Source organism: Molossus molossus, unplaced genomic scaffold (genome assembly GCF_014108415.1).
Source record: "Molossus molossus isolate mMolMol1 unplaced genomic scaffold, mMolMol1.p scaffold_m16_p_18, whole genome shotgun sequence".
NCBI classification, from domain to species: domain Eukaryota; kingdom Metazoa; phylum Chordata; class Mammalia; order Chiroptera; family Molossidae; genus Molossus; species Molossus molossus.
In genome coordinates, this window is record NW_023425353.1 from 332,521 (window position 1) to 346,058 (window position 13,538).

Below are 13,538 nucleotides of genomic sequence, written 5' to 3' on the forward strand. Positions count from 1 at the left end.
AGAAAAACCCAGAGGAAGCAAAAGGAAAGAAATACTTCAAGTTCAGAGCAGAAATGAACAAAATACAGACTAAAAAAAGAATTCAAAAGATCAATGAAATAAAGACCTGGTTCTTTAAAAAGATAAACAAGATTGATAGACCCTTAGCCAGACTCACCAAACAAAAAGAAAAGACACAAATAAACAAAATTAGAAATAAAAGAGAAGTAACATCTGACACCACAGAAATAAAAAGGATCTTTAGAAAACACTATGAACAGTTATACATCAACAAATTGGACAATCTTGGCAAAATGGACAAATTTCAAGAATCACAATCTCCCAAGTCTCCATCAGTAGATAAGTAGATTAAAAAACCTGTGGTATATGTACACGATAGAATACTATGTAGCTGTAAGAAAGAAAGATCTCTTATCCTTTGAGATGACATGGAGGGACCTGGAAAGTATTATGCTAAGTGAAGCAAGCCAAGCAGAGAAAGACAAATATCACATGATCTCACTTATTTGTGGAATATAATGAACTAAACAAACTGATGAACAAAACTGACCTAGAGACTTAGAGGTGGGGTACATACTGACAAACCTCAGAGGAGGGGGGTTTGGGGGGGAGATAAGCCACAGAACTTACATGCATGTATGCATGACCAATGGACATAGACAACAAAGCTAGGGATAGAGAGGAGGGTGTCAATGGGAGAAAAAGGAGAAACATCTGTATCAAAAATAAAATTTTTTTAAAAGAATAAATGGCCCGAGGACCTAAATAGACACCTCTCCAAAAAGGACATACAAATGCCCAAGAGACATATATAAAAATGCTCAACGTCACTAATCATCAGAGAGATGCAAATGAAAACAACTATGAGGCATCACCTCACACTTGTCAGAACAGCTGCCATCAACAAATCCTCAAACAAGTGCTGGCAAGGATGTGGAGAAAAGGGGACTCTAGTACACTGCTGGTGGGAATTCAGACTGGTGCAGCCACTATGGAAAACAATATGGTGTTACCTTAAAAAATTAAAAATGAAACTGTCATTTGACCCAGTGATCCCACTTCTAGGAATATATCCTAAAAAGCCTAAAACACCAATCAGAAAGAATTTATGTACTCCTACATTCATAGCAGCACTATTTATAATTGCTAAGATCTGGAAACAGCCCAAGTATCCATTAATAGATGGGTGGATAAAGAAACTGTGGTACACATACACAATGGAATACTATGCAGCTATAAGAAAGAAAGATCTCTTATCCTTTGCGATGACAAGGAGGGACCTAGAGAGTATTATGCTAAGCAAAACAAGCCAAGCAGAGAAAGACAAATACCACATGATCTCACTTATTTGTGGAATATAATGAACAAAATAAGCTGATGAATAAAATAGACCTAGAGGCATAGAAGTAGGATTCAGATTGACAAACCTCAGAGTGGGGGACGGGGCAGAAGAAAGTGATAAACCAAGGAACTTATATGCATATATGCACAACCAATTGACAGGGACAAGAGGCTCGGAAGACAGGAGTGGGGTCAATGGGGACAGCTGTAATACTTTTAACAACAACAAAAAAAGTTCTCACAATAGCTGAGGCACCTATATGGTATAAAACCCTATTTTTCAAGTGAGGAAACAAACTCAAAAATAATTTGCCTTAAGTCATACACAGAAGTTGCCAAGCTAAATTCTGAACTCAAGCTATGCTCCCTTCCAAGAATGACATTACCACATGCAAACTGTCAAAATATTGGGGGTACTATCCAACTTATATTAAAAATGTGGACAGAACATGGAAAATATAAACTCACTTGGGCACCAAAGAGATTGAGATTTGAAGTTAACTCTAGTCAGAAAACAAAGTTGACTTGATTTAGGTAAACAAACACACATATACACATGTCTAACTTCCATCATTCAGTAGATTCTATGCAGTGTACACATCAGGTTTGCAGCATGATGTTGATGTAAGAAATGGAAATCATTAGCTTTCTTCATGTTTATAATTTAATCACTGCAGTTACTAGAATATTTAGACCCCAAAGGGTATCATTTTATTAACATTTACTGAAAATCTGTGCTTCCTCTGTGCACCATTTTGATGATGCTACCTGTAAGGATTTTAGGTGGCACATAGATAATTCATATTAATTACATATTTTAGTATTTATAGATTATAAAGTGACTTAGAAAGATGTAACTAATACAACAAACCAAGAGTTTCAGATCTTATTTCTCACACGCTTAAGGGAAAATTAAATGATTATACCTCCCAGTGACACCAAAGAGAAGGTAAAGTAACGGTTTGTCTTCTATATGTAATATTTTTCCATTTAAAAACACTTCAAGAGCCCTGGCTGGTGTGGGTCAGTGGTTAGAGCATCGGCCCATACACCAAGGGTCACAGGATAGATTAAGGGCACATACCTGGGGTGCCTGTTTAACCACCAGCCCAGGTCCAAGCGCATGCAGTACTCAGCCAATCAATGTGTCTCTCTCACATATCTCTCTCTGTCCCTCCCTCCCTCTCTAAAGAGCAATGGAAAAAATATCATAGGGTGGATTAACATATACATAAATACATTTTTCAATTTGAGGGGGAAAAAAGCCAGTCAACCTAAAGAAGAGCATTATGTAAACAATTATACAATTACACAGATTTACAAGGATGTGGCAAAAATCATGACGTCAGTATGTGAGACTAAACAATGTTTAATAGTCAATAAATATTGTTGGACAAAACAAAATTCCCTCCCTTAAGAAACCCACAGAAGAAGGATCTAACAGCCTCATGGGCTTAAGGCAGTGGTTCTCAACCTTCCTAATGCCACAACCCTTTAATACAGTTCCTCATGTTGTGGTGACCCCCAACAATAAAATTATTTTTGTTGCTACTTCATAACCGTAATTTGCTACTGTTACGAATCACCATCAGAAATATATGCTTTCAGATGGTCTTAGGTGACCCCTTTGGGACTAAGACCCAAAGGGTCGCAACCCACAGGTTGAGAACTGCTGGTTTAAGGAGACTTTCTTTATAATAATGTAGGTCTTAGCTGATGATAACTACTTTTAAGAAACCTAACTGGTAAACAAAGAACTTGAAACTACAAGGAGGGAGAAAAAAAAAAATCAGACTCAATATAAGCATTATCAACATAACAATTACTGCTATTTATTAAGTACTTACTGTTTACCAAGCATTTGTTAAGTTTTCAATTTACTTCCTACTCATACTATGAGGTACTTTTTATAGATGAGGAAACTAACTTAACAGGATCTGACCTAAAAAGTGCAATTCTCGCCCTGGCCGGTTTGGCTCAGCAGTTAGAGCATCGACCTACGGTCCTGAGAGACCTGGGTTCGGTTCCCGCTAAGGGCGCGTTTCTCAGTTGCAGTTTGACCCCGGCCCTGGTCAGTCGTGCGGGTGGCAGCCACTCGATGTGTTCCTTTCACATCGATGTTTCTCTCTCTCTCTCTGTTCCTCTCTCTCCCTCCCACTCTACCTGAACAAAAAATGGGAAAGTATCCTCTGGTGAGGATTTAAAAAAAAAAAAAAAGTGCAATTCTCAGAGGATGGCAGAAGTGCTATAGTTTTTCATCTCTCCAAAACCCCATATATTGGATATAACGAGACAGCAGAGCCAAAAGCCAATGAACAAAAGACATTTACAACAAAAGTAGCCAACAAGGTAGTTTCACAACCCGCCCCCACCCCGCCAAATAAATGGATGAGGAACAACTGATAAGTCACATGACCTGTACATTTTCAAGACTTCTGCAAGAGAAAGCAGAGTCATGGTGTACCTGAAGAGCCTAAGAAAAAATAGGAAAACCACAAAATAAGCAATTGGTATTCATTAGAAATAATGGCAGGACAATTTGGGAACAGCAGCTGCAAGTGAGATGGGTTCTGCCTACTGCAGTAGTGAGCATGTAAGAAGGGACCTGCAGGGAAAGCTGAAAGGGAGAAGCAGTCTTGCTCCCATGACCTCTTGAAAGTGAGACACCAGATTCCCACCCAGAGGTGACCCCACAATCAGAAAAGAACAATAGAGATGAAGAAAACACAGATCTAAATAAAAGCAGAAGCAGAGAAGAAAGCCTAGAAATTTTAAGAAAGCTAACTGCCATATTCCTAAACATGTCATAAAAACAATGAAAGAGCTCTGTGAAGTTAGAAAACTCTGAACCATGCCTCTTCCTCAAAGTTCAGGAAAACTAATTTCATATTAAGAACACAACAAAAAACATACTCAATATAAAGTTATAAGAAAAAAGGAGATGGTGGCATAGGTTAAAGTGGTACTCACCATCTCCCACAACCACATCAAAATTACAACTAAACTATAGAACAACCATCATTCAGAACCACCTGAAATCTGGCTGAATGGAAATCCTACAACTAGGGAATTACAGAAGAAGCCACATTGAGACTGGGTAGGCTCATACACAGCAGCTCTGGGACTACGCAGCTGGTCCTCACAGCCAACTGGCCTGAAGGTCAATCCCTCCAATTGATACCAACAATAATCAAGGCTCAACTACAACAAGATAGTGCACCTAGAGTGTCCAGCTCAGGTGACTGGGGACTGAGCTGCTGCACCCGACAGGACACCTACTACACAAGGCCACTCTACCAAGTCCAGGAGACAGCAACTCTACCTAATACATAAAAACAAACACAGAGAAACAGCCAAAATATGGAGACAAACATGCACAAAAGAAAACAGAAGAAATCACAAGAAAAATAAATAAATAAAATGGAAGCAAACAAACTACCAGAAACAAAGTTCAAAACAATGGTTATAAGGATGCTCTAGGAACTTGGTGAGAACTTAAAACTTAATGAGAAATTCAAGGAATTTAGTGAGAACATCAACATATAAAAAAAGACCAGTCAAAAATAAATACACTATCTGAAATGAAGAATAATTCACAGGGAATCAATAAAATAGAGAACATCAAGAACCAAATGAGAGATCTGAAATATGAGGAAACAAAAAACACCCAATCAGAACAGCAAAAAGAAAAACCAATCCAAAATATGAAGATAGTATAAGACTCTGGGACAACTTCAAGCATACCAACATTTGCATCATGGGGGTGCTGGAAGGAGAAGAGAGGCTGCAAGAAATTGAAAATTTATTTGAAAAAATGACAGAGAACTTCCCCTACTTGGTGAAAGAAACAGTCATACAAGTCCAGGAAGCACAATCAGTCTCAAACAAAATGAATCCAATGAGGCCCACACTACCATACATCACAATTAAAATGGCAATGGTTAAAAACAAAGAGAATCTTAAAAGCAGCAAGAGAAAAGCAGGTAGATACCTACAAGGGAGCACCCATAAGACTGTCAGGTGATTTATCAACAGAAACTTTCAGGTCAGAAGGGATTGGCAAGAAATATTCAAAGTGATGAAAAGCAAGGACCTACAACCAAGATTACTCTACCCAGCAAAGCTATCATTTACAATTGAATGTCAGATAAAGAGCTTCCCAGATGAGAAAAAAAAGCTAAAGGAATTCACCACCACCAAACCAGTATTACATGAAATGTTAATGGTTTTTTTTTAAGAAGACAAAAAAGATTAAAAATATGAACAATAAAATGGCAATAAATACATATATATCAATAAATGAATCTAAAAAATAAAAATAAATGAACAAGCAGAATGGAAACAGACTCACAGATACAGAAAACATTTTGACAGTAGCCAGAAGGGAGGGGGCTTGAAAGGATAGGTGAAAAAGGTGAAGGGACTTAGAAGTACAATTAGTAGTTATACTGTAGTGATGGGGTATACAGTACAGCATAGGGAATATAGTCAAAATAGTCTAATAATTATGTGTGGTGTCAGATGGGTGAGATTTTTCAGGATGATCACTTAATAAGTTTTATAATGTCCAATCACTGGGATGTACACCTGAAAATAATATACTGTATGTCAACTATAATTGAAAAATAAAAAATGATCTAAAAAAAAAAGAAAGAAAAAAGAAGACTAAGCATAACATCCCTACAGACAACAAAAAGAAACTAGAAATTTCAACTGGTCCAAAATCAGATCACAATTGTATACTATTTCAAAATGAGCTAAAGACACTGAGACAATGATATAAGCCAGACAGAATTAGAGAAACTCAGAAAATAAAGCAATAAAATTCAGCAAAAAATCTGCAATAAAAGAAAAAAATTACTTCGAGAAATAAAGACTAAATTGGAAACTACACAAGAACAAATGAACATAGCAAATAATGCAGTAAGAGTCCTTCAAAGGAGGAAATTTTTAAAAATCAAAATGGAATTAAATGAAAATTTTCACTTTGAAAGACACTATTGAGAATGAAAAGGCAAGTCACACAGTGGTACCAAATCATGTCAGAAAAGAACATGTATCCATAATATATAAAGAACTCTAGCTCTGGCTGGTGTGGCTCCGTGGTTGAAAGCATCATCAGCCCATGCACTGAAGAGCCAGCAGGTTTGATTCCTGGTCAAGGGCAGTAACTGGGTGGCAAGTTCAATCCCACATGCAGGAGGCAGCCAATCAATGTGTGTCTCTCACATTGATGTCTGTCTGTCTGTCTGTCCGTCTCTCTCTTTCTCCCCCCCCCTCCATTCTCTATAAAAAATAATCAATAAAAAGAATATCCTTGCTGCCAGGACGGTATGGCTCAGTGGTTGAGCATCGACCCATGCACCAAGAAGAGTCGCCTGTTCAATTCCTGATCAGGGCACACGCCCAGGTTGTGGGCCAAATCCCCAGTGGGGGGGCATGCAGGAGACGGCCAATCGATGCCCTCTCTCATCAACGTTTCTATCTCCCTCTTCCTCTCTCTAAAATCAATAAAGAAAAAAGAAGTTAAAATAATAATAATAAAGAAACAAAGGAATATCCTAGGTGAGGATTAACAAAAGCAATAAACATAAAAAAAACCTCTAAAACCCAGTAAAAGAACAACCCAGTTTTACAATAGGCAGACTTGAACAATTTACCAACAAAGATATGCAAATAAACATAGAAAAAGATGCTCTACATCACTAGTCATTAGGGAACCACAAAATAAAAGCACTATGCAATATGCACGTATTAGAATGGCTAAAGTGAAAAAGATTGACTATACTAAGCATTGGAAAGGACATGGCGAAACAACTCAACTCCCATAATGCCAGCAGAAATGCAAACTGGTACAAATTTGGGAAAATTTGGCAGTTTTTTAAGTATACATACATTTACCATATAATACAACCATTCCATACTTCTGGGTTTATATCCAAAAGAACACATGTGTCCATACAAAGATTTGCACAGTGTTCAAAGTAGCTTCTTTTATAATATAAAAAACTAGGAATAACCCCAAATATCCATCAATAGATGAATGTATAAAAAAGTGTAGAATTTTCCTATAACAAATACTCAGAAATAAAAATGGAATGAACAGTTGATATCTTTAACAACACTGGATCAATCTCAAAATAATTATGTTGCGTAAAAGAATCATCTTCCTGAAATTAAAAAAAAAAAAAAAGCCTGAAAAATTTGAAAATACATATGGAAAAAGTACGCCACATTACCTGACTATACTGACCCAAAACTGCAAACACTAAGTCATAGTTTAGAAAAGTTACAGCACTTTAAAGAAAAAGAAAAAAAATCCTTTGGGAATCTAGGCAAAAAGAGTAGGTGGTTTACAAAGTAAAGAAAATCAGATTATCATCGCATTTTGACAATTAAATGTTTAAAATGGGGTGAAACAATGGAATTAACATATTTAAACTACTCAAATGCCAAAAAATGTAAAACAAAGATTTTATTTTCAGACAAATCAACCTTTAAGAACAAAGGGCACAAAAATGTTAACACACAAGAACTCTGTAAATATGGTTCCCAAGAGCCCTGCCTAAAGCATCCACTAGAGAAGGAGCTTCAGACAACCAAAATGACTGGAGACACTGACATAAAGACTAGTGGTGAGCATGACATACATAACTACTGTAAAACTAAAAGCAAATGATGGTTAAGAGAGAGAGCTACATATTCAGATAATGTAGATACAACTAATTTTTTTTTTTTAAATAGCAGCTAAAATTGGGAGAGAGTATGTAAAAAATGTTTTAACATTCTCAGAAATTATATTGGTGGTGCATAATGTTAGATCAAGTCAGTAAGAGCTAGCCTAACTCTACTATGCCTTTGAGAACCAGGATTTTGGGTATGGAATAAGTAAAAAAAAAAAACCCTGAAGTCCTGATTTTGAATTGGAATCATCAATATGAATCATTTTATCGAGTTCTGTCCACTGAAGAAGCTAGAAAGAATGCCAACTCAATTTAATAAGCATCTCTAGAACCCAAATTGTAGTCTTTAAACTCCATTTCCCACTAAAAGAAGACAAGGCTTCTTCAGACATTGCTGTTTCCAGGTCCGAGGAAGGAAATGAATTTAGAACATATTCTCATACCAGAGATAAGGATGCTATCAGACTACTATGCTCAAGTTAAAAGACTCTAGACAGGCCAGAAGTTCGATTCCAGGTCAAGGGCATGTACCTGGGTTGTGAGTTCAATCACCCCAGCAGATGGGGGAACGTGTGAGAGGCAACCAATCAATGTGTCTCTCTCATTTCAAAGTCTCTCTCTCCTGCCCTCCCTCCCTTCTATTCTCTCTAGTACCAAACTGTTATCTATCTTTAACAACCCCCAAATTGTTTATTAATCCTCACACCAAACAAAAAATACTCTAGAATAAGTTAAAAGAGGCTCCCACTGGCCAATTTGACTATCAAATAAAATCACTGCAACTAAAACACATCAAATTATTTAAATCATGAGTAAAACCCACGCTTGTTTATTCAGCACATAAAATATTAAATTAGAAACTGTAACGTTTAGAAAAGTGTTGCTCAAATAAATGTCCTATTTTCAGGAGAAAGTAACCTTCTCAACATAAAAATAGTATTTCTGAAGTGACCAAAAACAATTTGGGGGTTGTTTCTCTCTTTCTCTCTCCTTCCCACCCTATCTGAACAAAAAATGGAAAAATGTCCTTGGGTGAGGACTGAAAAAAAAAAAAAGGCAAGAACATCCTGGCAGGTTTGGTTCAGCAGTAAGTGTCCGCCCACGGACCAGAGAGGCCCAGGTTTGGTTCCCATTAAGGACGCGGATCGCAGTTGCGGTTTGTCCCCCCCCTGGTTGGGGTCCTGTGGGTGGCAGCCATTCGATGTGTTTCTCTCACATCGATGTTCTTTTTCTCTCTCTTCTTCCCTCTCTCCCTCCCGCTCTATCTAAAGATAAATTCAAGAACATTCTCAGGTGGGGATGAAAAAAAAGGCAAGAACCAGGGGAGCCCAGAGAAATTTTACTTATTAACACTGCACTGAAAGAAACCTTTCTCCTTACTGCTCCCCACTCCCTACCCAAAGACAATACTACAAGAAAGTCACTTAAACTGCACTGCTCTGTAGGAATTAACTGTCAGTGTGAAAACAACTTCTGCTACTCTAACTAACTTACCCTGCAATAAAATGTCCCTTCTAAAAACAGGCCTAACTTCATAGCATAAGTTTCAGATTTACATTTGGAAACAAGGCTAATAAAATGTTGAGCAGATGTAACAAGTTAGCTATCCTAGAAAGTTTACATGACAATCAAAACCATAGCATCTGGAATTTGTCAGGTAATCACCCTGAGCTCTCAAGAGAATATATAGAAGTGACACCTTAAATACCCACATATAAATATGACAAAAAAACTGAATATACGATGAGAAAATACTGCTAACAAAATAATGTGAAATAGACTCAAAGCCACAAAGCCCTGGAAATAAGCCGGTTGTGGCCCAAAAAGGGTCATTAATGCATAGGCATCCTTCCTTTCTCTGGTTAGACATCTAAATCCTGAATGTACCAAAACACAGATATAAAAAAGTAACTTAAGTGTGTGTGTATACTTAATAACTGCTTCAAATGACTGGGGCTTTACACAGATTATTCAATTCTTCTGAAGTACACCCCCCCTTCCCACGCAGTTCTGAATGAGATGGAGATCTGTAACAAGGAATACAAGTTTCAACTCACATTGTTTCTCCAGTCTTGGCTACATGACAAAGAAATTGGTCCAGGACCGGACAAACTTCCTTTTTCCCCCTCTTCTCAAAATCTAGATAAGGAAAAAAGAAAAATTATCAGTATTTTTCTCCTAAGTCCACCAACCATTTCCATGCCCTCTAAAATCAAACTTTCTTTCCTCGTACTAAGAATAAGAAAAAAATATCAGCCCCTCAACCAAATATCCACCTCAGCTCTCCAAGTTCTACTTCCACGCGCCACTCTCTTCACAGGTTACCAGGAATCTGCCCAGAGCACTCACTTCACAAACCATACTTCATTCAGTGTTTCTCGGGGTGTGTTCCGGAAGAACACCAGCATCAGCTTCATCTGAAAATCCGACTAGATCCACGCCCAAGGCCCCACGCATTTGTCCATCTAAGAGCAGTTCACGCATCTGCGCTGTGAGAACCGCTCCTCTCACGCAGCCGTCCCCAGAGGGCTCTAGACGTCGGGCAGAATCCTCAGAAGGCTGAAACCACGCTCTTCTGTTGGCAGGCCCCGTTCCCAAACCTGTTGCTGGGCCGGCGAGCACCCCAGCGAGGGTGGAGGGCTCCGGGGGCCTGAGAAAGCTTCCCCGGACGCAGGCTGAAGTTGCACGGCCCCCCCTCCCCCTCCGCACACCTTGTACTTTTTCCTCCCATCGGACGCCAAGCGTGCGGGGCCTACGGACACCAGAGCCGGCGTGGGAGAGGCTTCGGGCGCACGGCCGGGACCCGGACCGGGGACAGGGTCCGGGCCTGCGAGAGCTCCGCGGCCCCTCCCCCAGCCCAGACGCCGGCGGCGGACACAAAGCCCGGGCCGGCGCGAGGGAGCTGCCCACAGGCTCCGGCCCTGAGGAGGCGGAGGGGGATGGGAGCCGGGGAGGCGCACCTGCCCCGCGCACGGCCCAGCCCTGGGAGCCACCGCCCGGAAAGAGGAGAGGGCCGGAGAGGGTGAGGAGGAGGAGAGCGGGCATCTACCCCACCTTTCAGCGCCTCCTGCAGCCTCTCGACGTCCATGGCTCCCGGAGTCCCTCGCAGCCGCCGCCTCCCTCCGCGGGTCTCCGGGGACCTGAGCGCCTGCCCCCACCCCGACGCCCTCCCCTCGCTCGCACACACTCCCGCACGCAGGCGACTGGGGGCGGGGGCACCGAAGGGAGCCAGGGAAGGCGAGCGAGAGAGCGAGACGGAGAGAACGAGCACCTCCCCAAGCCGCTACCACCAGCCCTCCAACATGGCGCCCGGCACGTCACGGCGCGCACGCGCCCCGCCCCGCGCCGACCCGGAGCCGGAAAGCGCGGCGGGGCGTGCCGGCTGGCGGTCCGGGCGGTGGGCCGCGGCGGGGACGTGCCGGCTGGCGGTCCGGGCGGTGGGCCGCGGCGGGGACGTGCCGGCTGGCGGTCCGGGCGGTGGGCCGCGGCGGGGGCGTGCCGGCTGGCGGTCCGGGCGGTGGGCCGCGGCGGGGGCGTGCCGGCTGGCGGTCCGGGCGGTGGGCCGCGGCGGGGGCGTGCCGGCTGGCGGTCCGGGCGGTGGGCCGCGGCCCGAGAGCGGCTCTGGCCAGGCTTGGGGGCAGACCCCCGGCGGCGCGGCCCCTGGGCCGTCTGGGTGACCCGACTCGGTTGACAGCTTCTCGGATCCGCTGCCCGTGTGCGTTACTGGGGCGCTGGCGGGACCGCGCTCTGCCGCCGCCGGGGGACTGAGGAGGAAGCGGGCGCCCTCAGTGTGTGCTCAGTCGTCTGGAGAATCTCCCCCAGAGGCTGGCGCTCGTCACGACCCTCGTTTGAAGCAAGGAATCCCGCAAGGTGCTGAAAGGTTGGGGGTGGGAACCATCTGGAAGCAGAGCCCGACCCAAGTAGTTGCCCCTGTGTGACCCTGGGCGACTTACTTAGCTCGGAGCAGAGGTGCAGTTTCTCATCTGAACGTGGAAGTCTGTGAAACAGCCAGGAGGCCTGAGCGAAATGGCACGAAGCACTTGGCACCGTGCCCCCAGCTGCCGTTGTCATCGTTGTGGTTTTGATTGTATTGTAAGAGCGACCAGGAAGTCAGAGACGGCGGAGACCTCAGAAGCCCTCTCCAGCGCTGACGTTTTGCAGACATGTAGCTGAGATGTAGCGAACTCGTCTGCCAAAACAGCACCAGAACTCAGAGCATTTGACTCCTAGTCAGTGTGTGGACATTTTTATTATCTATGCTTGTCTATAAGCTTCTCAAAAAGAAAAAAAAAAGATACTGAATTATTCCACCTTTTCTTTTGTCAACCAATGGTCATTGGCACCAATTCAATGCCAGTAGGAATCACCAATTTGGAGTGCAAGTAAAGAAGGAAACTTCATTCAGTGGAAATAGCACAATAGCGACACAGCAGAGTTATGAGACCAGCAAGGCTGCAGGGCCCCTCTCTTGCTGAACTGCTCTGATCAGCTCTGGTCCAGTGGGAAACAGTCTTGGGTGGAAAGTTAAAGCAGCTTCCAAAGAGAGCACCCCAGTTCCTTGATCGGCTCATCCTTACCAAAGAAGACTCCAAAACCTCACAGCCTGATTGGTCCCAAAGCACTATCCTGTTTGGTCAGAATGGAGCTTTTCTGCAGCTGGTCAGGTGAAGATGCTAATGAGGATATAGCTGCACAACTCTGAACAGGAAAAGTCTCAGTCCTATTGTTGAAATACAATTCCAGAAACTTTTTAAAAGGTTGGCACAGCCTGCAGGCAGGCAGTTTAGTGCAGCTGAAAGGCTGTTTGTCTGAGAGGTCCCTGTTTAGAAAGGGTTGCTAAGCTGTGCTTTTAAATTTGAGCCCAGTTTGCCACAGGAGCCATTTTTGGTAGGTATCTTCTTTTTCCCAGTCAACACTTCTCAAAGCCTAGCATAAAGCCATGAAAGAAAAGAAGGGAGAGAAGAGAGGGAGTTCTTGACTCGGCTTCAAAGGTGCAAATTTGACCCGACTGGTGTGGCTCAGTGGATTGAGCGTGGCCCCATGGACTGAGCGTAGTCCTCGTTTGGGGCACATGCCAGGGTTGCAGGCTCAATCCCCAGTAGGGGATGTGCGGAGGCAGCTGATAGATGTTTCTCTTTTTCATGGATGTTTCTATCTCTCCATTCCTTTCTTTCTAAACAATCAAAAACATTTTTTTAAAAAGGTGCATATTTGGAGACAGACATTGCAACTGTGTACCCTCTTAAAGGATAGTGGTTCTGACCCTGATCATATATGAGAAATTCTTCCCTGCCCCCATGCCCCTCAAAAAAAAAAAAAAAAAGCCCATTTATCTCAATATTGCCATCAGACAACCAATTTCTATGTCTCTAGACCCATTGTTCAGAGCATCCATTTCAAGTACAATAGCCTTGCAGGAAGTTATAATAGTACTTGGCAAGCACTTACAGTGCACTGGATTTAGTTTATCATGGGCTCTTCAGGTCTGAAGGGGACTACTCTCCACATAGAAAG

General features: G+C 42.4%; 1 protein-coding gene across 2 annotated transcripts in view; it reads right to left on the bottom strand.

Moving 5' to 3' along the window:
• The window catches only part of PPP4R2 (protein phosphatase 4 regulatory subunit 2), a 62,582-nt gene extending 50,508 nt beyond the window's left edge, over positions 1–12,074 (bottom strand). Inside the window, exons 1-2 of one of the 2 annotated variants that reach the window (XM_036267020.1) lie at positions 11,978–12,074; positions 10,082–10,163 (exon numbers count right to left, since the gene is read on the bottom strand). In XM_036267020.1, the coding sequence (XP_036122913.1) occupies positions 10,082–10,083 (2 nt within the window). In that variant the 5' untranslated portion in view covers positions 10,084–10,163; positions 11,978–12,074. Of the gene's footprint in view, positions 1–10,081; positions 10,164–11,078; positions 11,334–11,977 lie in introns of those variants that run through there. The other variant, XM_036267021.1, reaches the window with a different exon arrangement.
• Between the last annotated feature and the right edge of the window lie 1,464 nt (positions 12,075–13,538).